Here is a 26,876-nt window from a genome sequence, read left to right on the forward strand (position 1 = left end):
TTTTTTTTTTTCAAATTTATCTCTAATATCGCTATCAGGTGATTGTAAATTGAGACAATTATTGTCTGTAGGTTGTAGCACCTAATATATTTTGTTCAGTATCACTTTTGAGCCTGCGTCTCCAAAATAATCAAAAATACATATTCTGGTGCCCACTCCAATACCAGTTTTAAAAAACTGGGAACTCCTATAAAAAATCACTCCCCCTTGCCCCCCTTTGGCGCCCTTCAACCCCCTTAATTTTATTTTGCCACAAAACGCACCTTTGAGCTATTAAAAAAATAGTGACCTAATAGAGCTCTTAGAGGCGCTGTATCTCTGCAATATTTGGAGCATTTGAAAATTGGGGAAGACACTCACTCCCTATGCACATGGAAATGTTCCTTTAGGCCTTTTGGATCGGCTAAGGCTCATTAACACGGATTTTGTATAGTTTTGGCTGTATGTTGTGTGTTATGGGTTATGGTATGGCATGTCAAATTGGACAATTAACATTAATTTCGAGTTTTTTTGCCAAATTCTCCTTTACGGGGCTACTAAGTCTCAAACAACACTTTACTTAGGATTCACGATTCCACTCTTTTAAGTCAAAAAGTTTGAAACAATATTTTAAAGGGCCCTCTAAAACTGTTAATGACGTCACAAGGGCCCGCTAACCGATAATGACGTCACACGATGACGTCACAATCACGCCACAATCCGATGCAAATAAAATTATCGTTCCAATGGGTTTTGGACGCAAATGTGTGGCACCTACCTTTCTCAAATCGAAAAATTTGTATAAGACAGTCTTTGGGCAGGTATTTCCTCGGGTATTCTTCAAAACTACAATCAAGGGACAGTTCGTGGCACATGGTGCGCGCTGCGCCAAGTACGCCCGGACTTTCAAATTCACAATTATTTCACAAAACAGGGCCCCACTTTGCACTTTTGAACCACATAGTCCAACTATTCACTGGTTTTGTTTGATTTTCTGGGAGATAACGACACCGACAGTGACGACTGTCAAAAGCAGCGTCCAAAATGGTGCAAAGTCAAAGTCAAAGCACTCTTGGCAATTTTTTCAAAAGTGTGATTTCAGGCATTTATCAGCTTTTTGAGCAAAATAACCCCTTCTAAAGAGTAAAGAGTTGATTTAAATGTCGTTTTACATTTTTGACCGAGTCTATAGATTGTAGTTTTTAACTTTAGTGTTTTTTTTTAGTACTGGAATATTTTAGAAACATGCAGCAGGAACGCAGCTATAATCCAAAAAAAAGTCAATATCTTTAATAATAAACAAGTCCTTGAGCTTTTTGGGATCGTTGGGACAGCCTGTATTTAGTTGAAGTTTAATCGTACCAGAAACTCGGCCTGAAATGATTTTTCTCCTAAGGTTGGAGGGAAATTTGGAATCATTGGGTATGGAGAGGGACAAAAAAATAAACTTGTTCTATTGTCTATGTGTCTATTAAATAAACCAGCAAAAACAATAACAATAACACGGAATGTTAATTGACTTTTTTCGTGAAATTAAGTACACCACAGACTGATGACAACTAGAAAAAATCTAACAAGATATGACTTTACTCTAGATTATCACATGTAGATTCTAAAAAGCTTTGTGCCTCTTTAGTCGATATTAAAGCTTTTAGGTAAGTAGTCCTGTAGGTAACTACGCGTATTTTACACGTTTCCATTCTACCTAAATAATACTGAATGAACGGTAACATGAAACAATATGTTATCAGTAATGAAAATCCACGGTTTTCTGTTATGGCGACATCAAAACTGTTTTAATCGATTTCGCTACGGAAGCGCACATTAATGATGTCCAACGGTATCAAAACAACAGATTTATGATTAAAATTCAACGTGACATCCACTGTTACATCATAAAAAAACACGAGTTAATTGACAGAAGCGGGCAAGTGTTTTATTGGCAAAAAATCCTACTTAGAATCAAAGTATCAAAAATAATTTAATTCAATTACCTCACATCAAGAGCTCTCAACTAATTAGCAACTTGAGTGTTCTCCAAACACACACCAAATTGAATTAATTCATATTTAAGTGTTCGACCGACCGGCTCTTGTCTCAACCCGACTCGCGTCTTGTAAATTTCTTAAAGCGTCTTTCTGAATACTCGACTTCCCTTGGTGTCATACCTTAACCTACTTAATAAATAAATAAATATTCGGGGAAATAAACAACATCACATAACGGTAACAAGGCCTCAACTCAACGGAACCTACATCTACAGCGCTATAAGTCTAGTCTTGCTATTTTGCCACTTCTCTTGCAACTTCCTATGCTCCTCCATTTCGCGCTCGCTGACCCGCACCTGCCCCAGCTTGCGCGGGTCCAGGTTGGCCCCCAGGTTCTGCACCCCCTTGGCAAACTTACTCAAGGGCGAAAACAAATCCTTCGCACTCGCCACCGGACTCGCAACGTTACTCAGTCTGTTTTTCAAAGCGGACTCGCTCTGCGACTGCGAGATGTTCAAAGCCACGTCGTAGTCCGAATTCGAGCGCTTGTCGAACCGCTCCGCCGGCTTGGAGTCGCTCTCGTCCACCTCCCCCGACGAGTGGCTGAACTTCTTGTCCAGCTTGAGCGTGTTCGGGGGCTGCTTCTTGTCGAACCCTTCCGAGTTGATCTGGATTTCCGGGGCGGGGTTCTGGAGGGAGATCTGCATGATGCTGGAGAGCTGCACGTTGTCGACCTGGCTCGAGTCTTCGCGGGTCAGCAGGTTCTGCTTCTGCTCTAGAGTGAGTTCGACGGCGTCGCCGGTGTTGCCCATGACGATGCCCACGCTGGGCAAGAAGGTGTCTTCGGTGGCTTCGACGCCTTCCTCGACGTGGCTGGTGCTGGAGCTGGAGTCCGTGGCGAAGTGCAATGAGCCGCTTTCCGTCGAGGCGTTCGGCTGGAAGATGGAGTTTTCGTAGTCGTCGTCCGTGTCGCTGGAAGATTCCTTGTTTGTGCCGATCGTAAAATTGGCTTTCTTTAACTTGGATTTTTTAAATGTGCTCCCGATTTTGTTCAGTTTGCTGAACTGCTGCGTCATGTTGGAGATGGCCTTGGTGCCTGCGGAAATTAACACCAAACGAATTGGCTATTTAGTTTTAGAAATCAATGATAAAAGACGAAGCAATGTGTAAAATCGCCCAATTTTTCGTACCCAATTGGTTTAAATTTAACTAGTTCAATAATAATTTTCTCATATTTCTCATAATATCACTGAATATATAAAAAATAAATATGAAACAAAAAGTAGTAAACAATTAAATTTCCAACAAAAAAGTCCAAAAACAACAAAAATCAATTTTTGATTTCGAAATGGTAATGTGACAAAAAAGCTTATCAGATCTACTTTGGGTGGCCAAAACTTTCGGCTTATAGAATTTATAAGAAATGATAATAATGAGAATAACACATTTACTTAGATATTTATTTAAAAAAAATACGAAATTTTATTGAGAAGTATAAAAATATGTATTCAAAACTAGTATTAAACAGAAGATTACAAAAATACAAGAACAGAAGTTATCAAAATAGACGATACTTTAGGCACAGAAGTACTTTAGTCATTGAAATATGTTGACTGTCGGAGGTAAAGTTAGTGCAAACACTTTATCGTAAACAATATTAAAAAAATTATCACCAATTATTATCAATTTGCGTCTCGCCTTATACACATTTTTGACAATGCTGGGAATGCAGTAAAAAGCACATGTTTTTCTTGATTTTTAACCCAAAACTCAAATACACATTTTCATGGGGACAACAAAAAAATATGGATTTTTTTTACAAACATTAACATCCTATGTAACCCCCTAATGCTTGACTTTACAAAAATCCTTCCATGGAGGTGGAACCTATGTTATAAAAGATATTTCCTGTAAAATTTTCAAGATTCTATATCCAGCGGTTTACGCGCGAGTTGACAGGATCAAGTCAGGTCAGGACAGAATAGTTTTCGATAAAACTTTTGCATTACTATTATCTTTTACTATTGAGCATTTTGTCTGTGTAGTTCTTTTTTTATTTTGATTTTTTTTTAAACATTGATTTTAAAACATGTAATAAGAAACAAATACTGCAGGGAACTATCTTTTTATTATTTTAACTTACCAACGTTTTTCAACGACAATAATTGACTTTCGGAGACGTTCCGCGTGATTTGGGGCAAGCCCACGATGTCTAAATAGATGCTGCGCCCCTCGTTATTGATCACTTTGGACTTTCTTCTATCGAGACATTTGCCACAATTGAATGGAACCGGCGGCAAACCGCAAATATCCAGCGCCACAACAAACGCCTCACAAATCGCTTTCAAAGATTCTACAAGTGACAACTCAACACTTGCCCCACTCCCAGCGCCACTCACCGATTTCCTCTTCCTCGTTCTTCACCATGACGGCCATATTGTTGAAAAAGCGCAGATTGGTGGACCTGAACATGTGGTAATACCCACTCACGCCGTCCACTTTATAGTTAATCCGAATACAGAATCGATTTTTGGCGGCTCTGAACAGCGAAGCGCCCGCCTCGGGGATCCCGCACTCGAGCAAACTTATATCCTGTAATAAAACTCTTTGGTACTTGGTAACTTTGTCGACTTGGTCATCGTAATCCGCCACGAAATACGAGTCTTTGGTGAGGATCAAAATCGAGTCCATTTCGGTCTCGTTGGGGTCGCCTGTCGCCGGATCAGCGTTTATCAAGCCCCAGGAACCCAAGACCAGCTCGGGCTGGTTAATCAGCATCTTCTTGCAGTCTTCAATCAGCAGCTTCACGTGCTCGGCCGTCGCCGCGCTGTCTTCCTCAAACTGCTGCGTTTTGCTCTCAGTGAAGTTATCCTCAGACACGACATTGCCTGCAAGACGGCCTAAGACTTGGTTTAACGCCTTGTGGACTCACCTAGCATCAAGTCGATGGTGCCTTGACGAGTTGAGTCTTTAAACCGACTTAAGTAGTATCTACAATTAGTACAAACTAGTCACAAAAACGCAAACTTTTTAGTACGTTTTATTAATTAGATTAGAAAGCGACAAAACTTAGGCTATTACGTAAAACGAGAGAACAGTCCTTTGGTCTCCCTCAGGTTTCTGCACCTGTTTCAAATGTTAATAAGAGGGGCAAAACGAGGCCCACAAAGGGACAACACGGAATGTAGGCACGTCTGAAGACTCATTTTATTATAAATAGATTTTTTCACGATTTTACATTCCGGCGTTTCCTTTGCTTGGGCCAAAGTGTGCCAATCGACTGACCTAGACATTTCGAACAGGAGGTTAGCAAATTCGAATTCCTGTTGGAGGGCGATTTGGGGTGTGTAGGATGGAGGTTCGTCAGGAAGGATTTCGCTTGCTATACACCCGACTGTCTTTAAATCAGTCCAAAAGTCTTGAACTTCGATTTCGTTCAGATCGACTCCGTGCATTATATCTAAGCAACACTGACGCACGGAGTCTTTAAAATGATTTTTGTAGTATCTGTACAAACGTGATTTAATCCGGGAAGTGGTCTAACTTAGACTGACCTGTTGGCTGAGTTCATGCCATCCTTCATAATGCCGGTGAATTTCCGCTCCCCAGTCCTGGTATAGTCGCCCTAAAAGCAGCCAAAATCGCTCGAAATGAACCTCACCCACGGGAGGATTTTACAACCTTAAGAGCATTAGTCCCGGCGTATTGCTTGCTGATGGTGTCGCCGTTGTTGGCCCACAGCAGCTGGAAGGTGTTTTTGATGTTGTTGGGCATGACGCCCTCGGGTGTGATCAGGCCCAATTTGCAGAACTGCATCTCCATGACGGCCTTACCTATGGCCGTCTACCCGCAATCATTATTAATTATTAACGAGGAAAGTCCTACAGACCTGAACGACATTTGTCCGGTCGAGACAATCGATACAATTCACTCGGAAAACGCCGTTTTGCGAGCAAATGTGCCCTTGCTTGTCCCGCCAGCAATAATTCATGTCTTTGATAACGTCGGCCAGGGCGTTTATCAGGATCGAGACGTTCTCGAAGTGCATGCCTCGGCTTAAAAATGCAAATTCACAAAACCAAAAACTACTAACTAGGAGGCGAAACGAGGCTCAAAATCTGGACCCAAAAATTTTGGGCGGCACGTCACAAAAAAAACTCGATCGAAAAATTTCTCAATTTATTCGCAGAACTAATTGGTAATTTCATATAACACCACAAAAAATTGATAAAACGCTCCAAAAAGGCAAGAATAATAACATTTTGAGCCTAATTCTGTAATTTTTCGTATTTGCATTGAGCAATATTATCATTCTGGCTCTAATACCAACATACTAAAGTGCTCAAAAAGGGCAAAAAATGTGTATTTTTTAAGGAAAGGTAGAAAACACAATTTTGACTTAATTTTGTGACTCTTGGGTTTATTTCTGAAAAAATTTCATTTAAAAACTAGGGAAACAAACAAAACCATTTTCAGTTAGCTTTGTAATTTTAAAGCCACTTTTGACAAGATCGTGCAAAATAGTTGAGTCTGCTTCAGACAGGAAAAAATCGTGCGAAAGAAGCCAAAACTAACAACAATTCTGATCTAATTTACAGATTTATGGGCAAGTTTTAGCGACATTAAAAAAACTTTGTTTGTAGTGTATAAACACTGGAAAACAGAAAAATAACAGCAGTTCGGGCACAATTTTCGGCCGAAAAAATTGGGTTTTGGACTAAAAAACGTGCAAAGTTCAAACAAATTATAAAAAACTTCGACTTTGACATAATCTTACTATTTTTCAATGTGAGTTTATAAGCAAATTATGTTATTACAGAAAATTTCGAGCAAGAAAATCGAAACATACAAATTAAAAATAAAATAAAATACAAACTAAACTGAATCACATAACAATAACTGAAATAACAGAATAAAAACTAATTTTATGTACCTAAGTTTTTTCTTTTTTGAGACAAAATATAATTATGTGTTTGTTAAGTGATTTCAGTTAACGTGAATAATTTAACTCATTCTTCAGTCAGAAATACTTATTTCAAGAAATTTCTCTAGAAAAGTAAAATTTTGGGATTCTTTTTTACAAAACTTCGCTCAAAAGCGAGTGGAAGAAACAAAATAGCATCAATTTACGTTTATTTTTGTAACTTTTATTACTAGTACAGTTTTGACAATCGAATAGAGCGAAAGAAGCTAAAACTATAATATTAATTTATATCTCCAGTCGAGATTTACTGGCAAATCTTGAGCAAAAAACGCATATAAACGCTAGAAAAATCGTATAACAACACCATTTTCTAAATATTTATCGCTTTGTTTTAAAAAAATTTCACTAAATAAAGACGTTTAGGACGTTCAAAATCTTCGATAAATACAAGAAAAACTTGGTCGTCTCCAGTATCTCATATCCATTTCTTTGGAAAAAGCCGAAATTCCGTTGAGTCACGAGCAAATTATACGTATTTATTCCAGATAATTTGCAGCAATTTAATTTCTTTTTGAGCAAGAAACTCATTTGTGGAACTGAATCACTTATAACTAGTTGAAATAACGTAATTGCAGTTAATTTTGAGTGATTCAGCGTTTCAATTTATACGAAACAAACCATGAGACAAATGAGGCAAAGTAACCGTAGGATCGAGCGTAGGATAAACCAAACATGAAGAAAAAGAACAAAAAATATCAAAATAAAATAATAATTGTTTGTCATGTACGTACTTACGTAATTTCAGTTTATTTTCAATTACCCAGAAACAATTACCAATTTCAAGAAATTTCTCTATGAATTTAACTTCTAAAAAATATGTTGGGTATCCACAATATACGCAGTTTTAATTTTATTGTAGAAACATACAAGATATTAAATTTTTGAAAAAAATTTCACTAAATCGTCAAATTTGATAAAATTTCACCAGATTTATTTTATAAGTCGTGTCACCTCCTTAGCATTTAAATTCCTACCAAACCAAACTCACCAATATTCGTGAAAATCGAACGTGACATAAGTAATAAAAGGGCTGTTGTAAAGCAAAACATAATTCGAGTAAGCATCGAAAATGACTCTTTCCTTGCCCGTCTGATCGATGAGATTGATAGCACAGACAGGTCCGTATTTCTGAACTTCATGCGAGAAATGTTTCTCAAACGCGACCTTCGTCTCGGCCTCCCCTTTGTCGATCCTGGGCGGGGGCCGATACTTATACCCCGGCTGCGACCAATAAACCGGTACAGAGCCCCTCACTTGGACAAAAGACACTTCGTGGTTTTGGTACGCCACCAGCTGCTCCGTTTCGACGTAATTGGCGCACTGGCCGTCTTCGTCGACGCCTCTGCGCTTGTACCTGGTGCCGGCCCTAAACCGGCTCCGACGCGACAAAATACACAGCGTGAAAATTTCGTAATTTTTCCCCGTGCTCGACTGGAACTCTTTGGGCAAGTCGACGCGACAGTTTTCGATCTGGATGTAGCCCTGGATAATCGGCAGGATCCAGGGGTCACAGAGCGGGTTCTGAAACGCAAAAGTCCAATTGGGGCTTCCGGCAAAGTGGTTGTTTTACGTTAAGTTCGATGAGGTCCTTCAGCATGTGCCGGTTCCAGAAAAAGCGGTCCTCGACCGTTTTCCACAAAGCTTTGGGATCGATTGCGTCCTGTTTTTCCAGACAGCACCACCGCTGCAGCGAGTTAGTCAAATCCGTGGTTCTCGAGAAATAAAACGAGTTCGTGTCGGTAAAAATCTTGTAAAACTCTTCAATAATCTGTCTTTCGAAGCGCTCCTTATCCTTAAAATCCCGCCTTTTCGGCGTCCCGGTGGCGATCGCGGCGGCTTGTTGCGTGGTGGTCTTGATCGTGTTCCCGGCGCTCTTTAGCGTGCCCCAGGTCTTCGTCAAGGCGGCGTTTTTCTGAATATCAAAGAGCGAGTTTGTGTTTTTCTTCGCGCTGTAACTTTTGTGTTTGGGACACGTTTGCAGGTTGAGATCGACGTTTTCTGGGCCGAGTGGAAGGAAAACCACCGATTTGATTTTGTACACGTCATTGTCGCCGTGTAGTTTACCAACTGGAAGACTTTCTTTGATCAGGAGGAGGCGTTGGTCGAAAACGGACGAATGCTCGACTTTACCCACGATACCGTCACACAAACCGAGACAGATGGGGTCGTCAGCGTCGGCCAAGTCCCATCCTGCAACCAGAGATAAGCTAAGATGCGGCCTTGCGTCTAAAATATTTATTTCCGGTCTGAGTTGACGCTATTTAGGGCTTGATAACGGCTAATGAGCGAGTTTTGCGTGCTAATGCACACGCCACGTTCTGAGAGATTAGCAAGCAGCTAAGTGAAATATTCAGAAAATAATAAAATAATTATTGTGTGAGTCGACGGCAAGCAAGGGTTCTCGGAAATTGATATTAATCGCAAGTGCAAGCACGAAAAGGACTTAGCGCAAAAAATAAAACACTACCAAATTTTTTTATTCATAAGGCACGTGAAGTAGGAAATATGGTGTAAAAAACGATTAAATAAATAAATAAAATGCGTTCATCGTCCTCTGAGTTTTATTGATTGTTTGGGACTTCTTATTTTAGATCCATCAACCACTTTGGAGTCGGCATTAAATATGTACCAACGCCACTACCTCTAATTAAATAATAGTTCTATTTTTGTGCGGTTCACAAATATCATAAAACGTTTTTATTACTTGTCAGTGACATCATAATGGTCACCTAAAAAATTCGATTATTATTTTTCCTAACAATAATTACGAGAAACACTGAGGTTGAGAAATTATTGTTTGTTTCAATTTAATGTTTAATTAAGTGTTTTCAAAATGTATTTTTATACTTTATTGTTGCATTGGCTAATTAGGAAAAAATAAATTAAGTATATCTTTTATAGTGTTTATGTTATTTCCTAATTAGTAGATAAATAAATAAAAACACATCACATATGTCATACTATATCAAATTCAATGGAAATAGTATATTAAAAAACAAGTGCTACAAACATCCTTATTCTGTTACAGGAATGAGTAACACAATGAAACCCCATATATTATTTTCTCAAAAAGTGCAAACTTGCTTTAAATTTTTTTATTTACTCATCAGTTGAGAGCCACTGTGTGGCTTATGGTAGCTTATTAGCAGTTAATAATTTTCTTAAACAAAATGTACATAGTAGTGCAGACACTTTTTTTGAAATTTTTTTCGTGGTCCGTTCATTTGTGTGAGAGGTTCGAATCTCGGTACGGGATCATTTCTTTTTTTTTTTTGTAAAATTTGATAACATAATACAAATTGAAATGAAAGAATTACGGGTCTGTCGTTTAGTTAATAATTTAGAAGTACACACTAATCTTTATTATCCCCATTCAGGGGTTCTCAAAATTTGGGACTAAATGTTCCAAATTTTTTTTGGGAAAACTATACGTTAACGATATACACGAATTTTGCTTGATCGCTTCGTTTTGTAGTTGTCTACCGTCAAATTTTTACTAACATGCTGTATATTGACATTGGGCAAATCAAAAAAATTGTCAGGAAGTCCATACTTTCCCGCTCATTGTACAAAAAAACTTGTTGTCTATGAACTTTGTACTGTTTGAATTAGTGTTCAACACTAATTCACACTTTAGTTTTTGCAGTCAGGTCAGGTCAGGTCAGGTCAATGACACGTGTCACGGGACTTTAAATTGGGTAAAGTACCGGACTCCGGGGTCTGCCGCCCCCAAAGTAATTTCGCGGAAGAATACAAAATAACGTGCGTGAAATTGGATCGCAAACGATTATAAATATCCGAGATAATGGTGCATATCGTATGAAGTGGGCGGCGAGATAGCGACGTTGACAGATGACGCTTTATTATGACAGTGATGATGACAGCGCGGGATTTTCGGCCGCTGAATGATTAATCTGAAAATTCTTGGAAAAGCTGTATGAAAGTGTATTTTTACTTGTAGTCTAATTTTCCGCTCTAAAAAATGTAACACAACCGCGTGCTTCTCAAATGAGAGAATGAATTTTTAACGCGATTACGGGCCACAACAACCCAATTCAGTTAAACTCCCAATTGATTAAATCAGGAAAAGGCAAGCGCCTCGATTAAATAATTCAAACGTCTCGTATTACATCACAGAAACGTCAAGCCAAAAATCGCGTTTTTTACCTGTTTTCGGTATGAAAGCGCCTGTTTGGCGGTCCCACCATAGAGAATATTCCCCACTAACAAAAATATAAAACTCGTTCGTCCGAAACAATTCCATAATCCTTCGAAAATACTCAAAAACCACGAGCACTTGTCAACACAAAACTGCACAATTTGTTGTCATTCTGTTACACTAAACAAAGAGGGAGCGAACACCAGCACGCCGTCCCACTCCAAAGTGTTACAATCGATGCTTGTGCGCGTGCGCTGTGCGCGAATTGGTCCATTCAGCGAATTTCAATGACGTCACAAATAACAAAAACTGCGTTATCGAATTTTATTGCAAAATTGTTACAACACGTTATTGCCGCTGATTATTACGTCGCTTCTTTGGCTTGTACTTCTCCCAATGCCGGTGGTTGACGGAGGAAAAGTCCTGGCAGTTTTCCGCTAAGTCTTTGAGATATTTGGAAAGTTTCAAAAGCTCATTATCTTTGTCCCTGTTCAAGTGCGCCTGGCGGAACGGGCGAATCCGCAACCCGTTCTTCGGATTCATTATGAAATTCCTCCTAATATCGTCAAACATTATCGTGTTTTTCGCACTGAACTGGGGGAGCTTGCCCCAAATCACCCCCAACGGTTTCACCTAAAAAAGCCAATTACTTGCGAAATCGTCGGTCCAGAGTGCTCTGAACGTGACTTGTTACTACGGTAACCGCCAGGGCACTCTAGACCACGTTTATTTTGCACAAATTACATCCATCACGCCATATTTGGGAGTGTGCACGGAGATCATAGCTAATGAGTCTAAATAGAAAGCGATTTTGTAATTAGGGTTCGTCGAAACGCCCAAAAGTCTCATTTTTTCTTCAATCCACTTCATTCCAGTCGCGGACCAAATCACAATATCGTAGTCAGCGTAAGCTGAAGTGAGAAATTCGTGTAAATAAGGCCTCATTAACTCCGCCCCGGTCTGGGCGGTGGATCTGTGATCAAATAACGTATAATCTATGTCTAAGACTAAGAGTTTCTTATCAGGCCTAGGTTCATTAAGCATGACTATTTTATATTCCTTAATCCTTTTCTCAATTTTCGCCAAATAAACCTCCTGATTCTCTATTGCAACCTCCTCGTCTTCTATGTCTAAGTCATTTACGACCTCGGGCAAGTCAGCTGGGGCCGTGTTAGCCTCAACAATGTCCTCCTCTAGCGACCCCATCATCATTAGCTTAAACCCCGGCTTTAGCTTCAGCTGACCTAACCGACACTCCTCATCAGGTGCCTTGCCTGCAAAACCCCAGTCGTCACCTCAGACTCACTAAAGCCCCAAACCTTTCAGCTTCAAATTGAGAAGCTTCTGTCTCTCGGGGCGCACTCCCGTCTTTTTCTCGATCGCATTTTTCAAGTCCAGAACCGTATCGTTCTCCGTTAACTCAATCTCGTACTCTTTTCCGCTCCATTTCACGTATATTTTATTCGTGGCTTCCATCCTATTTTTTGAAAAACACAAAAATGACAGGTGCCACAATCAAGAGGGAGCCACGAACGCACCACTTTTTTAGGTTAGAACAGCAAAAAGTGGCAAAAAATGGAACACGAGAGGTGTTACGTGTCTTGTAACTGCAACCAGACCCCGACTGCGGCACATTGGGGTGCCAATAACCTAATCTGTTACGCCGCCTGTAACTCCATCATGATTTATGACCCAAAAGTGAGGTTATATCACATAACCTCGAAATGTTTTTTTATTAGTTTTTTAGTGGGGCTCCGGTGGTAAAATTATAGCGAGTCTGGTGGGGCATACGAAGCGCGTTAACTCAGTCAGGTGGCTCTCAGGGGCGGAGCTGGTGTCAGGGGCGTGTGACCACACTGCGATTGTTTGGAAGTTAACTGGCGGCAAATATGCCCCCATGGTGCTACAGCACGAAAGCATCGTAAATATAGTTGACGGGATTTGTAAAAATGAAGGGGTGGTTGTTGTCACAGTTGCGATGGACGCTGTCGTAAAGATATGGTTCAGGGCAATCGAATCAGGTTTTTATGGCTTTTACGTAATGAAACAAAGCTGATTTGCCGATTTTAGACGATTTTACGCTAATTAGAGACATAAAGGGTGGGCACTCGATTTGTGTAGGGGTCAGAATTGCGTTTTTCCCCCAAAAAGAATCTTTAATCCTGGCGTGTGCTATGGATAATTCTGCAATTGATTTGTATGTTGAGGAAAATGAATTCGCACATTGTCACACCTTGAAGGGTCATGAGGACTGGGTCAGGGGACTCGATTTTACAACTGATGGTATTTTTTGTTAATTACCTAACTTGTGTAATAATTTTTTATGCTAGGTAAAGACTTGCTCCTGGCGTCTGCTTCGCAGGACTGTTATATCCGTCTGTGGCGCTTTGCCCCTCAGTCCGAAATCTCGGAACCCCACAATGTAATCAAATTAAAAAACGCCTTGTATAAAGTGTCTCTAGACACAATTTTGACTGGCCATGAAGGCTGGATTTACTCCGTGCACTGGAGCCCCAAATCGCCCCAACTACTCTCATCCTCCCTCGACAAATCCATGATAATCTGGGAGTTCGACTCTTCCACTAACCTATGGACCGAGAAAGTAAGGGTTGGGGAAGTCGGGGGCAACACTTTGGGGTTCTACGGCGGAGTCTTCAGCCCCGACGGCCACAATATCCTCGCCCATGGCTACAACGGCGCCTTCCACTTGTGGGAAAACGCCTCCAGCGGGTGGAAACCGTGCGTTACCATCGGGGGGCACTTCGCCGAAGTCACAGACTTGGCGTGGGACCCCCAGGGGGAGTTCCTCCTGACGGTCTCCGCCGACCAAACGACGCGAATCCACGCCCCCTGGAGCGACGATAAAGACGCCACGTGGCACGAAATCGCGAGGCCCCAAGTGCACGGTTATGATTTGAGTTCAGTGGCGGTTTTGTCGCGGTATAGGTTTGCCTCCTCGGCTGAGGAAAAAGTGATTCGGACGTTTGAGGCTCCGAGGAATTTTGTCGAAAATTTTGCGCGAATTTGTAAAATTAACGATGTTGTGGAGGGAAGTGCACCCAAAGGGGCGGCGGTCCCCTCGTTGGGGCTCTCGAACAAAGCGGTGTTTTTGAGCGAGGGAGGGGGCGATGAAGAGTCGCATTTCACGGAAGTGGTCCTCACAGGTTTGTTTAAAATAAAGGAATATCAAATAGTTTCGACAAAAAAATTATTAAAAAAAAATTAATTAATTAATGACGTTTTCTCCTCTCTTAAGAGTCCTGAAGGTACAGAAAAATGCATCAAACGTTGTTACGTTTGTAGAAGTCGAATTGAATTTTATTTAGAAAATGAGTTCAAAAAAAAAGGTCAATTTTAGATCGCGAAATTTTTACGCTATACGATGATTGGTTTTTGAGTTTTTTTTACCGAATCCCCAGCCCAAACAGTTAAACGGTGGGTATATTAGGAAGTTTTAACAACAATGATATAAAAAATATGTATCTAAATAACGGCGAACACAAAGCAAACAAAAAAAAAATATATGCAAATAAAATCCTCAATAGTAAGCGATAAAGGACAGATTTTATTGAAAACTACATTAAAAAAAAATTTTAAACATTTAAAACATCCATTTTGCCCATTGCTCCATATTTTTCAAAACTCTGTGAATAAGGTTGAAGATAAAAAAGCATAAGAAATAAAGTTGAAAAGAAATAAATTCTCCCTTCACTCAGTGACCTGTAAAAATGAAACGAATCCCTCGCATGAGCGATTCTGAACGTCTTTCGAGTTCTAAACCGTTACTTTTTATCGGAAATTTAATTCTATCACTTTGTTTTTTACATTTTCCTTGTATTTTTTAATAGTTTTGCTGCATTTTGAAAAATCTGGAACGAAGCGCAAATTTTAAATTTATTTTTTTCCCCCAGTTTGTCGTGAAAATTTTAGTCGTCAATTCCCAGCTTATTAAGATTTTTATGCTTAAGGTTCCTATCTGATTTTCTACGCAATTAGTGAACTAGTTAAAATAATTTGGAGCTGAGGCCAACTTAGGCTCATTTTTATTCCATCGCAAACATTTTTTGGTACAGAAAATCGAGCTATTTTTTTGTGTTCAAAGTTATTTCACAGTAGCTGAAACGTGTCAAAATAGTGTAAATAACTTTGAACACTCCTTGAAAGTTTGTGAATTGTTTTCAATTTTTTTTTTCATCAACAACTGTTTCATTTTTTTTTCTAATTTATCGCATTATGAAATGTATGACAAACAAAATTTCATCCGCTGATTTTGCATTTTATTCACTATTGATCAATGTATTTATTTTATTATCTCTATTTCCAACTTTTTTCACTATGCGCCCAGCTATTATTAATCATTCTGTGATAATTTTTAGCTTTATTTATAAGTGAAAATTTGGTAAAAAATTAGGTAGGTGTTCTAAGGGACATTGCAAATTAATTTCAGCTCCTCCCACCGAGGAGACGCTTCTCCAGAACACTTTGTGGCCGGAGGTGCAGAAGCTCTACGGTCACGGTTACGAGGTCTACTCTTTGGCGTCGTCCCCAGACGGTCGTTTTTTGGCTTCGGCTTGTAAAGCGACAACCCCCGAACACGCCGCGATCCTACTTTGGGACACCTCCAACTGGAAACAAATCCAAAAGCTTGTCTCTCATACATTAACCGTAGTCCAGTTGTCTTTCTCTCCCGACTCCCAACACCTCCTTTCGGTGTCGCGTGACCGCCGATGGTCCCTCTTTTCGAAAAACCCAAACGCCACTTTCGAGCTGGTGGCCACAACAGACAAGAGAACATCAATCCACACTAGGATAATCTGGTGCTGCGGGTGGACGCACGACTCGAGATATTTCGCGACGGGGTCACGCGACGGCAAAGTGGCCGTTTGGACGAAGAACGCAAACAAGCAAGAAACGGGTGTTTTAGGGCAGTATGAAGCCGCCTCAGTGCACTTGGAGCTGAAAAATGAGTCAGTAACGGCGGTCGCTTTTGCACCGGACTGCGTTTTCGGGAGTTATTTGATTGCCGTCGGGTTAGAAGTCGGGGTTATTCACTGTTTGAAATGGTCAACAAGCGCCTGGGAGAGAATTTTATTCTTGGATAAAAAGTCTGTCGAGCGTTTTTGTTTGTTTCTTTTCCTAATGTCATTTTTTCAGTGCTGCTCATCACTTGACCGTGAAGAGATTAGCCTTCCGGCCCGCTTTCGGCGCAGCGGGCCAGGAAAAGGACGACAGGGTTTTACAACTGGCCAGTTGCGGCAGCGACAACACCGTTGTTGTACATAATTTTTTGATAAAATAAAATTTTCGAACAATGCTTTGTTTCATTTGGGGCGTGTCAGGGGTGGCATTATGAAGCCGGCGGAAATAAAATTCTAAAGCTGAAGTCAACCACAATGGCATTATAATTATCGATCGAGGTTCTATTTTGATTACAAATATTGCGCATTGGGTAATATTGTGGGGATAATTCTGTTACTGATTTCGGAATCAACACAATTACGTCATAATCTACTCGCTGATGAATGCATGGAACGCAAACATTGCGTTTCGTTGCATAAAAGATTAAGAAAAAGAGCAATTGGCGCCAGCAGCAGGTGTAAGTATCCGGCTTAGGTGAGATTGAAAGAATCAGCATAAGCCACCGCACCTTGCGTTGTAGTGGGTTTAGTTCGTCGCGATGCCATCAAAAATTTATGAAATTATAATTTTCCGGCGATAATTCGCGTGCTTTACATGTTTTGCTATAGTTCTTTTGAAGTTCCTGGCTTGAATTATACAGAGCAGCAAATGTGTGATCAAAGTAGTGCGCCTAGATCAAAGGGCAACAATATTATTGTTTGAGATGCAGGGCGGATTCGGGCCTCGGGGCGCCCTGGGCACAAATTCGCTTAAAATTTTCCAAACCATTTTTTCTTGTTTATATCGGTCATTTCGTTATTTAAACGCCGAAATGATATTTATCATCGTATTATTTTTTTATGTCTTTGTCGGTGCCCTGCCGCCAGTCTATTAAAAATGTATCATCCTGGTTTCAAATACAGGGTGGCCGAACTCAGCTCTCGTCTTTTGTAGCTCAGTTGTTAGTAAAGTTGGACTTTTGATATTTTTTAGACGTTTTTCAGGACGCAATTCAGGAAAATATTTTTGATTATACAGTGTCCTAAAAAAGTATGACGTCATAATAATAATTTTTTAATGGCATGCTATTATTATTTAGTGCTCATTAGAGTGACCTTCTAACTTCTTACATGTCTTTAATTTTCTTTTAATCGGTTTAGGGATTACTTTAAAAAAAATCGGTTTTACACCTTTAATTTTAAAAATTAATAAAAAATTGAAACGGCGCTTGTTTGATGACATTATTAGTACGTACGTCTTGAACAAGGTCTAAGAGATTTATTAATTAAGTTTGATTGATCCGAATTACTTCAGGGTGTTTACAATTTATTTTCAAACTTCTTAAATTTTAGAGCCTTAGATTTTGCTTATTTCAAATGGCAACTCCTTTTCATTTCTATATCATTCGATGAGGAATTAAAAAACAACAATTTTTATTATTACGACCCTATTAAAAATCCTAACAGATTCGGAGTTATTTACCAAAAACCTTAACCATATTCGATTGACAGAATGAGTTTTTAGCCAATAATCCGAATGTGTTAGGATTTGTAATAAGGTTGTAATAACAAAAAATTGTATTTTTTTATTCTGCATTGATTGATATAATAAGAAGCGGAGTTGAGACCATCTTCGATATGTATCCAATAAATTTGTTATTAAAATACTTGCCAAAAAAGTTTTTATCAAATAACTCGGAATGTGCTAAGATTTACGTTACGGTTGTAATAAGAAAAAACGTTTATTAATTCCCTATCAAATAATATAAAAATAAACAGGGGTTGCCACTTGAAATAAGCAAAATAAAAGGCCCTAAAGCTTAAAAAGTTTGGAAATAAATTGTAAACCCCCTGTAGTAATTCATATCAATCAAACTTAATTAATAAGTCTGTTAGACGTTGTTCACCACGTTTCTAGTAATAATGTCACCATTATTAATATTTTTCTATTTTTTATTAATTTCTAAAATCAAAGGTGTATAACCGACTTTTTTGGTTTTTATTTTTTTTAAACAAGTTCCTGAACTGATTTGAAAAAAAATTAGAGACAGTAATGTAATAAGGATCGTAATGAGCACAAAAAATAATAGCATACCATTAAAAAAATATTATGGCGACGTCATACTTTGTATAGTCACTCTGAATAATCAAAAATATTTTCCTGAAATACGTCCTAGAGTATAAATAACGTCTACAAAATATCAAAAGTTCAACTCTTCTCATAACTGAACTACAGAAGACGGGAGCTTGAGCTAGTTCACCCTGTATAAGATGACAGATGAAAATCTTATCTGCCTCAGTAAATTCTTTACAGAATTTTGAAAACCTATTCGGCCATTGAGCATATACTTCGAAAAAAATCCAAGATCTAACAAAAAAATGCAAAAAAATTAACATAAATACAGTGATTTCACCGAATTTCAAATCCACCGCTGTTCAGAACCAGTGAACTAACGGTCGCGGGTCATCAACAAACCCACCAATAAAATGTCTTTGACTTGATGTCATCACTATTGAGTGACCCGCTTGTTTTTTCAAATAAGTTCTTTTGTTCCCCTGTAGGATAAAATTGATTTTTTGGTTGTGTTGAATGGTCAGATCTAAATTATATTTATTGGGAATGCGGTGGAAAAGGGTTGATGGGGTCTTTTTGGGTTTTGGGCAGCGTCTCCGTGCGCTGGGTGCAGCTCCGGAGCTGGGGCCTCGTTTATCCGGGTGGAGGATGCTGTAAGCTGAGGGTGTGAGCCGGGCAAGGGTAGGGCAGCATCCATGGCGCCGTCGCGAAGCTCTCGAGACCGGGATCACCGCACGCACTACGCGATGAAGCTTGCAGTGGTACACATCAGGCAGGGTGCGCGTCGTGCCTAATGCAGTGTCCGATCGCTCGCCTCTAAAACTATCCGACTATGGCTGTGAATCATGCGTTTAACACGTAAAACATGTTGTGGATATACTGTGGACTGGTTTTTCTGGCCTCGGCCCTGTTCGAAGCCGCTTTGGCAGTCTCAGTCACGTCTAAAAGAGGTAAGTCGACCCACACCTAACCTATCACCGCGCTGAGATGGAAAAGAGATGGTGGAGGCGCCGGGATAACAGTGCGTTTTTCGCTCTGTTTGGTCAAAGGGAAGGAGTTTCGAGTTTTCCTTCCGGCGGTCTGTTGTTTAACAAACAGAGATTTTTTAATTAGTTCTGTTTGTGAAAGGCAAATAAAAGTCGGGGAGCCCGAGACCTGTTGGAGGCCCCGCTCGCAATAATATTTTAATCCTCGGCGTAACAGATTCGGCTCGACTCGGGATGATTGATGGGTAATTTGGATGCATGCAGTTGCAATCGATGCTGCTAACAAAAATCCCCTTTGTCTTCATAAATCACGGTTACTTTCACCAAGAACGTCGATAAAATATTTCCAGGTTAATGTGCTGCTATAAGCGAAAGTGTCGGTGTTTCCTTTACGCATCCATAAAATCGCAAAAAATTGCCTTTTCGACAAATGTCACATTCATAAAGCAGTCACGTAATGCAGAAATCGATGGCATACGTCATGAAAAATGGATGCGAGATGCGCTCAAGGATCGATCATGTCTCTATTAAAATATTCATGTTGTTGATGAGATGGTCCTTAAATAGCGACGGTGTTTACTCCAGAATTGCTATTTGCTCGTCGAGATGAAATGTTAAAGAAGCCCTCCACTAAACGGAGATTTTCCCGATGGTTTTAGGCCGATATTTGGTTTGGGGACGATCGCTTTGAAACATTCACCAACTACGGATAAACTTTCAATCGAAAAAATGCCTGAAATGCTGCCAAGTTTCTTCCGAAATTATCCCATGATCATTTTGCACAACTGGCTGAAGCAACTGAATAAAATATCGTGCTTCGATGAATACACAGATTCGAACGTTTCTGCTTGATTAAAGATTTCCAACCCGCGTATCAAATTCTGAAAGTATTGCATCGCAAACGTCACGGCTTCTATCTAATTAATAGCTCTTCAGCTAACTCGTCAGACTCGGAATACAAGAAACAACAAAGAAACCACACAAATAAAGCAGTCTGTCTTACAAAGCAGCTTCACTCTATAGTTTCTGCTTGACTAATTACTGTCTAGAACTATTAACACCAACAATGGCGAAAAAACTACACACTATTTTGTCCCTTGAATCTTGCTCAGTTCAGCATTTATTTATCGCGGCCGTTTATTTATTTTCCCCCCGGTTAACAAAGAAAATAAATAACAATGAAACGATATGTTTTCTTTCTCACAAGAACAAAAAATAACGCTTACGTTCGGATTAACAGAAGATGATTTGATAGAACGAAATCGAAACAAACAGCCGCCCACACGACCCGATGAAGCTTTAATTATAGCCAAAGTTGCTCAATTAAAAATCGAATTTTGACGAGCAATTGGGCCGCACGTCGTAACTTTGCCATCAAAGGGCCATACGCTCTTACAATTCGCCCCAAGCTGTTGTGGTTGTATTAGCTAATACGTCGCCATAAATTCAGGCTTCGTTAAGTAGTTGTTGTTGTCGAGGCGGACGGGAAGTTGGCGTCTTTATTGAGTTTGATAACAATCAAACTACAAGTGTGACACTTTGTATGCTGCATGTGGGGTAAACTTCTACCTGCACGCACTCCGCCTCGAAATTTTAATCTATCGTGGCCAATTAATAAAGTAATTGGAAGTGTGGGAGCAACGTTTGAAATGAGCGACGTGAACGAAAGAAAGAAAGGCGGGGGTCAAGGGTCGATCCGTCGATGATGTCGGTGAATAAATTACGGAGTCTCTCCTTTCTTAATATCTCCACTAACAAAGTAAACGATGTTTGTTAGGTCTTAGGCAAATGAAGACAAATGAGAGACATTATTACCTTAGTTTGGCGAGGGCATCCGTCAGGGCGTGTGCTGACGAAGACGCCAAGACGCCCCTAGATGACTGCTTCATCCAGTCTCAATGTCTTTTGCTGACTGCTCAAATTGACAAATTAAAGTTATATATGTGTCATTATTGCGGCCTAGTCATCATTGAAGGGCGCTTTCGTTGCCGAAATGAAGGATCAGCGCTTTTATGTTGTGGCTTACGTAATTAATGACGAGGATCACTTCTTCAACCGTCACGTTTTATGTGTCACATGACGACTCTTTTTAATCACGGAAATATGACACTCGTTCCGGTTGTATAATTTCGCAATTTTGTTTTTAATCGCGCTGATGTTTTATTGGTGCATCCTCAATCCTCCACAATAAAAACAACGAGACGTACTTTTTCATTTCGAACAATTCGGTTCGGTGTTTCATCGCTTTTGCGCCAAACAACTATAAAAATATGGTAATGGAAAATGTAGTTGTTTACTAATTAATTGCACTAGAATTTCAAGCACTTTGCGAGAATGTAGTGATAACGAGGCGAAAGCGACGGAATTAAAACAATTCGAGGGCAAATATCCGCGACGATAATATTGTTTTTATGGAAACGAGGAGCAACCCCGAACGAAATACCCCACAATCAATACTGAAAACTTTAAAGCAAAACACAAATCGGGAAAACGTTGGCGTAGGATCACCGAGACGGGGGCTGACATAATTTAATAAACCGCCCAAAGTGCACTCGCCTAACACCGTTAAAATAATTCCGGCGACTTTCTTAATTCCATTCCAGAAACACGCACTCACCTCGCTCATTAATCACTCGTACGACTTTTTTGCAGCGATTAATTAAAATTTAATTAATTGTTGTTTTAAAGTTCCGAAACGATCTCGACGTCTATTTATGGAACCAAATCAAGATCGCACACCGAAACATTTTCTATTTGCAATTTAATTATGAAAAAGAAGAATCGAACGAATTTAATTAAACGGCGTGCAGATGTTTGTTCCCCGTTTTTAATTTTTGTTTCATGCCAATTAGGCTGATTAATAATTTTGTTATTAATGCAGTGGTGTAACAAAACGACGCCGAGGTCTTTGTGTCGTCGGTGGAATAAAGCCAAGTAAATTTAATGTCACTGCGTTGCAATTAATCAATATGTCACTTCGTTAGAAAATTGTGAAACATTTTTCGTTCGTTGGCGAACGCTTTGATTCAATATAGACGCAATAACGGTGAAAATTGTATTATTTGCGTCGTCGAGACGCTCGAAATTCGCATCCGAGACAATTATTTGCAAAACTGGGGCGCAATACGACTCAAAAAACCGCTCGAATAATAAATGATGCTCAAAAGTCGAACTAAGGGGCAATATATCTCCGTAATGAGAATATCAGCATGTCAACCGAAACTGATTGCTTTATAAACACACTCTGGTTGCAAAAATAAAACGTCAATACACACGCCCACCCGACCGTAAATAATAATTGTGCAGCGCGCTAATTGTATTCTCAGGTGATGTTCCCACTCGTCTTTGATTTGTCGTCGCTGGGAATTTTCTTTATCGTTATCGAACACAACTCCCTTATGGGAGAGCTGCGTTCGAGGCAAATTCAGGACAAAGTGGGCGCAAAAAGCCTTGCAATTTTCGCACAAAAGAATGCCATATTCCCTGTTACTTTATTCTTTTTTTCCTACGCACGATTAGCTTTGTTTCGGGGGCGGCCACCAGGTGCGTGCGGCCCCACCCCTTCGATCCCCATCTATTTTTCAGATTAATTTTAATTTTAAACCGCCGCTAACTCCCAAATCGCCTCTCACTCCACGAAATTAAGCGGGATTTGTCAGTTGCAGCCCGAGCCCGGCTCACACCACCGACCATCCCGATTTTAAGTAAAAAGTGTCGAAAATAATTTATTTCGTAAGCAGATAACGCCTTGCCCCTGTTTTACTAGCAGGGGGCTTGTGAATAAAATATGCCGTTATGGCAATAACAAATCAGGCATGAGCTCTTGCCGGTCGGCTCTCAATCGCGAGCTGATTGGATGGCAAAAAATCGTTTAAATATGTTATAAGTTGACGTTTCTCTGCGCCTTGAGCGGCGTAACGGAGTGAGGTTGACTTTCTGCATGTATTTGCTTCGTTGCGTTCCTCTACTTTGTAAACATTTACAGAGCATTTCGCAAAGTTTGACTCGGAATTAAGTTCAAGGAGGCAGCCAACTGTGCTTTCTGAGATTTCTCTTATTTAGGGCGTGACCCAGGTCCACGCGATAAGTTTGCAGACGTTCAATCGCCCGCGGCTTGGACACCTGCAGCTTTGGAAAAAAATTCTACTTCAAGGGGACAGTTAAGGAGCTTTCTGACATGTGTTTGCAGAGCGCGGAGCACCTCGGCCATTGTTCGGCGGCCGAAATTTGGTCGAATCTCGAATAAAAACAACTTTTCGAACAATGCCAGTTCCTCTGTGTACAATGGCTTAATACAGGAACCTGTGTAGTCGCCACCATATTGTTCCATTGTGTGTTATTAAACTCGGGTCCGGTTTAAAAGTGGCGTCCACATCGATTCCAAGCCGAACTTTTCATCTTCCACTTCGATAAACATGTTTACATAAAAAACAAATTAAGTTTCGGCATCTAATTACCAGGAAGGGCGCTCCGCCGCTCCACTTAGGGTGTGCCTATTTTATTTGCTTCCTTTGGAGCGCGCGCGCGTCTTTCCTACCTTGATTGACGGCCGATATCTGAAGAGGAAAGAAATGTTGTCATTTTGTGTTTTTTGCGTTTGTCTACTCATTCCGTATCGATGTTATTAATCGATAGAGCCAGGGCGTAGCCAGGGAATGTTAACAGTATCTATTTGCATTCTGAAGTACACGGCACGTCGAACCGCCCCGTGTTTGCTGCTGTTGACAAAGTGTCAACTCGGCAACACCCGTCCACCGTTCAGATTTGGAAGATAAACAGAGCCATCGTCTGCAGCTTGCCATCGACGGGGCCGCCGAATTTCGCAAATTCACCGCGAAATGACCAGCCAGAGAAATAAATTAACACCTCGCTAAAAAAATTTTAACATCACTCAAAACTTCAATTTCGATTATCTTTTTCAATCAGCTCCGCAATTTCTCAAATGGTTACAACATATTTATTTTGAAAAGTACTTGTGATGTTGACTGCAAAATTGCATTTAGGCGAGATATTAGCTCGGGGACATTCAGTTGCCTCCAAGCGCTTGTTCGGCATCAAAGAACAGCTATTAGTATGATTGCTGACGTAAATTATTGGACGGACTGCAGCCGTGTTTTTCTGTAATAAAAATGCTGCTAGTTGATCAGCTTTTAGTGCCGTTATTATCACCATTAAATTTTTAAAATCTTTCGGACCGGTTTTAATGTAAAATGTGTGTTCAGTGTTTGTTATTTTTATGTTGTTTTATGTTAGAATGTGTATGCGAAGTCACTGCCGCAGATGGCAATTTTGAAAATTGGTGGATGCGCCGGGCGAATAATAACCCCGTCGCGTTGATAGTAATAAGTCGTCCGGTAATTAATCTTCCGTGACTGAAAGGGTCGGTTTTCGGTCTTACCGCGTCACCTGTCTGGAGACAGGCCGCAAAACGTCCATTTTCTAATAATGCGGGTCCTTGGAGCCGTCGGGTCGATCGTCCGAAATTGCAGATTGCGTCCCTCTCGCTCCGTCAAAGTTGTAAAACTCAGCTTTCCGACCAAATAATGAATTTAAATCATTCGGCAAAGGGAGGCCAATTTGAAGTCAGTCAACGGCGAACCGCAAACTTACGTCACGCATTTCGTTCGGAACCGAAGCTGAAAACTAGAATTAAATCGAAAATTGCGTTTAATCTTCGACCGGGTTTAATTCGCTTCTTTGACGGGGACACAAAGGAGGCTGATTGTTGCGGCCAGTACGTTTCAATCTGGTTTGTTTGCATGGGGTTATTGTTCGACCAACAAACTATTCACGAAGAGAGAACGATGAAGAAAAAATTACGCAGCGGTGAATATCTGCCAACGGCAGCGAAATAAATTATCACCGACTATAGAAATATCTCCGGCTAAGATTTTTCTCTATAAAAGCTTTTAAAATACTGAGAAACTCGGTTAATTTCAAAATGCAATAAAAAGAGAGGCAACTTTTAAATTAACTTTGCTTAAAAGTTAAGATCATTTTTAAGTCTTTTTACGCCGTGCCTATTAAAACACCCTAACTACGTTACTACAGCCGTTCCACTACTCGAATAAATTTGGAAAAATTTTCAATTACGTCCCCAACCACCATTGCAGGCTCGAACAAAGAAAACTCAACTATCAATTACGAGAGAAAAGTTCAAGTCGTAAAAAGTGTGGCGATATATAAATTCGCAGATTTTGACACGGACTTGTTTGCGGCCGTTTTTCTTTTTATTAGTTTACAACCTGTCCCCAGCCTTAATATAAATTAACAGCCTCGCTCTTAATAAAACAGGACATAATGTTTACGTAAAATTTAAATTAATAATAATGTCCTGCCTTAATTAAAACCGTCTTGATTAAAGTAAGAAACGAAATTTCACTTTTCTTCACCTCTTCTCCCAAATTGCGTGCATTTTTAAACAAATTAATAAATATTTAAATCAAAATTACACTCCGACCGAGTCGATTAAGCCCCCAAGCCCGTTTAATTTACAACAATAAAAAATTCACCCTCATCGATCCGCCGACCGAACCTAATTATAATCAAATAAAGCTGAACCCTCATTCTTTTTTTACGGCCCGTCTGAAAACCGGAATGGTTATCCTTAAAGTAATCTTGACAACGTGAAATGTATTTAGCACTAAAGTGGTTTATGGACCTCCAGTGCCGCATAAAACTTTCATTTAGCCACATTTTGGTTAAGAACGGGTCATGCGAGGTCAGCATATGCCTTGAGCTCTTACTCTTCTCCATTCTTTATAATGCATAACCGCCAAACATGATGTATGACACCGCCTTCTTCAGGTCAATGCGACATTCACACGGGGAAATTGCAGGACAGGGCCGCGGGCTACGCCAAACGGGGTCACACTTAAAAAAGATTTACTGTAGCGCGTTTCAAACTTGCATGAAAATTTCGATCAGAAATCAAACGGGCGCGTGCATGCGAACCCGACGCTGTATGAAACGGTAAAAAATTCAAAAGTTATGGAGTAAACACTAGAGAATAGTTTCTGTTTAAATAAGTGATGCTGAAAGTTCAAACAGCAGTTTTAAAAAGGGAAGCTTTTAACAAGGTTGACTTTGGCGAATGCGCCGTTGAGAAGCTGCAGAGAATTGCAGTTGTTGAAACGGATTCGTGAATGCACTCCAACTTATGAAAGAATTCTTAAGCGACGGGGAGTCATTACGGAACGGCCAAATTAATTCGTATTTTGGTTGCCGCTGCCGATAGTGAATTTATCATTGATTTGGAGCATTTATAGCTCCCATTATCTAAGTGCACTCAATTTTAGCAAATCTGTTTTAAAACCCGGCTACAAGAGCACAACTAAGATTTACTATTAAGTTGCTAAATTACTTGCTTTGCAAAGCACAAGGGGGAAAATTAAACGAATAAATAATGGCGAAATAAGGCTCTGTCATTTAATTTACATACACAAATAATGTTTATGACGACGGAGCACTAGCTAATAAATTGAGTTTTTCACAAGCAAGGCTAGTTAAATATTTATGACGCCGAAATTGGCTCCCACTATCATTAACTTTTATTTCGTAAAATAATAAAACGAAAAACAAATTATTAT

The 26,876-nt window shown here is 39.9% G+C and overlaps 4 protein-coding genes across 7 annotated transcripts in view; 2 read left to right on the forward strand and 2 right to left on the reverse strand.

Moving 5' to 3' along the window:
- Positions 1 to 1,427: 1,427 nt before the first annotated feature.
- sp3 (spermathreecae) lies at positions 1,428 to 11,343 on the reverse strand. Of its 2 annotated transcripts, XM_008199858.3 has the most exons (11): positions 11,119 to 11,343; positions 8,522 to 9,141; positions 7,940 to 8,472; positions 5,857 to 6,022; positions 5,649 to 5,810; positions 5,522 to 5,592; positions 5,253 to 5,474; positions 4,900 to 4,958; positions 4,367 to 4,855; positions 4,111 to 4,320; positions 1,428 to 3,063 (listed from the first exon to the last, which is right to left on the reverse strand). In XM_008199858.3, the coding sequence occupies exons 1-11, from the start codon at positions 11,213 to 11,215 to the stop codon at positions 2,237 to 2,239; spliced, it is 3,456 nt and encodes a 1,151-aa protein (XP_008198080.1). In that variant the 5' UTR covers positions 11,216 to 11,343; the 3' UTR covers positions 1,428 to 2,236. The 2 variants fall into 2 exon arrangements, with proteins under 2 accessions (XP_008198080.1, XP_974291.2); XM_969198.5 differs by lacking the exon at positions 5,253 to 5,474.
- A 77-nt stretch (positions 11,344 to 11,420) lies between these two features.
- On the reverse strand, positions 11,421 to 12,586 carry Ublcp1 (Ubiquitin-like domain-containing C-terminal domain phosphatase 1). The gene is made up of 3 exons (XM_969224.4): positions 12,430 to 12,586; positions 11,855 to 12,384; positions 11,421 to 11,743 (listed from the first exon to the last, which is right to left on the reverse strand). The coding sequence occupies exons 1-3, from the start codon at positions 12,584 to 12,586 to the stop codon at positions 11,459 to 11,461; spliced, it is 972 nt and encodes a 323-aa protein (XP_974317.1). The 3' UTR covers positions 11,421 to 11,458.
- Positions 12,587 to 12,672: 86 nt separating this feature from the next.
- Positions 12,673 to 16,422, forward strand: Elp2 (Elongator complex protein 2). The gene is made up of 6 exons (XM_008199859.3): positions 12,673 to 12,808; positions 12,858 to 13,131; positions 13,181 to 13,393; positions 13,441 to 14,274; positions 15,558 to 16,215; positions 16,265 to 16,422. Exons 1-6 carry the CDS (start codon positions 12,686 to 12,688, stop codon positions 16,407 to 16,409), a joined length of 2,247 nt encoding a protein of 748 aa, XP_008198081.1. The 5' UTR covers positions 12,673 to 12,685; the 3' UTR covers positions 16,410 to 16,422.
- A 2,596-nt stretch (positions 16,423 to 19,018) lies between these two features.
- mmd (mind-meld) overlaps positions 19,019 to 26,876 on the forward strand; it is a 161,461-nt gene continuing 153,603 nt past the window's right edge. For 2 of the 3 annotated variants that reach the window (XM_064354727.1, XM_064354728.1), the window contains exon 1: positions 19,020 to 19,251. In XM_064354727.1, the coding sequence (XP_064210797.1) occupies positions 19,167 to 19,251 (85 nt within the window). In that variant the 5' untranslated portion in view covers positions 19,020 to 19,166. Of the gene's footprint in view, positions 19,252 to 26,876 lie in introns of all 3 variants that reach the window. The other variant, XM_064354726.1, reaches the window with a different exon arrangement.

This window comes from Tribolium castaneum, chromosome 2 (assembly GCF_031307605.1).
Source record: "Tribolium castaneum strain GA2 chromosome 2, icTriCast1.1, whole genome shotgun sequence".
Taxonomy (NCBI): domain Eukaryota; kingdom Metazoa; phylum Arthropoda; class Insecta; order Coleoptera; family Tenebrionidae; genus Tribolium; species Tribolium castaneum.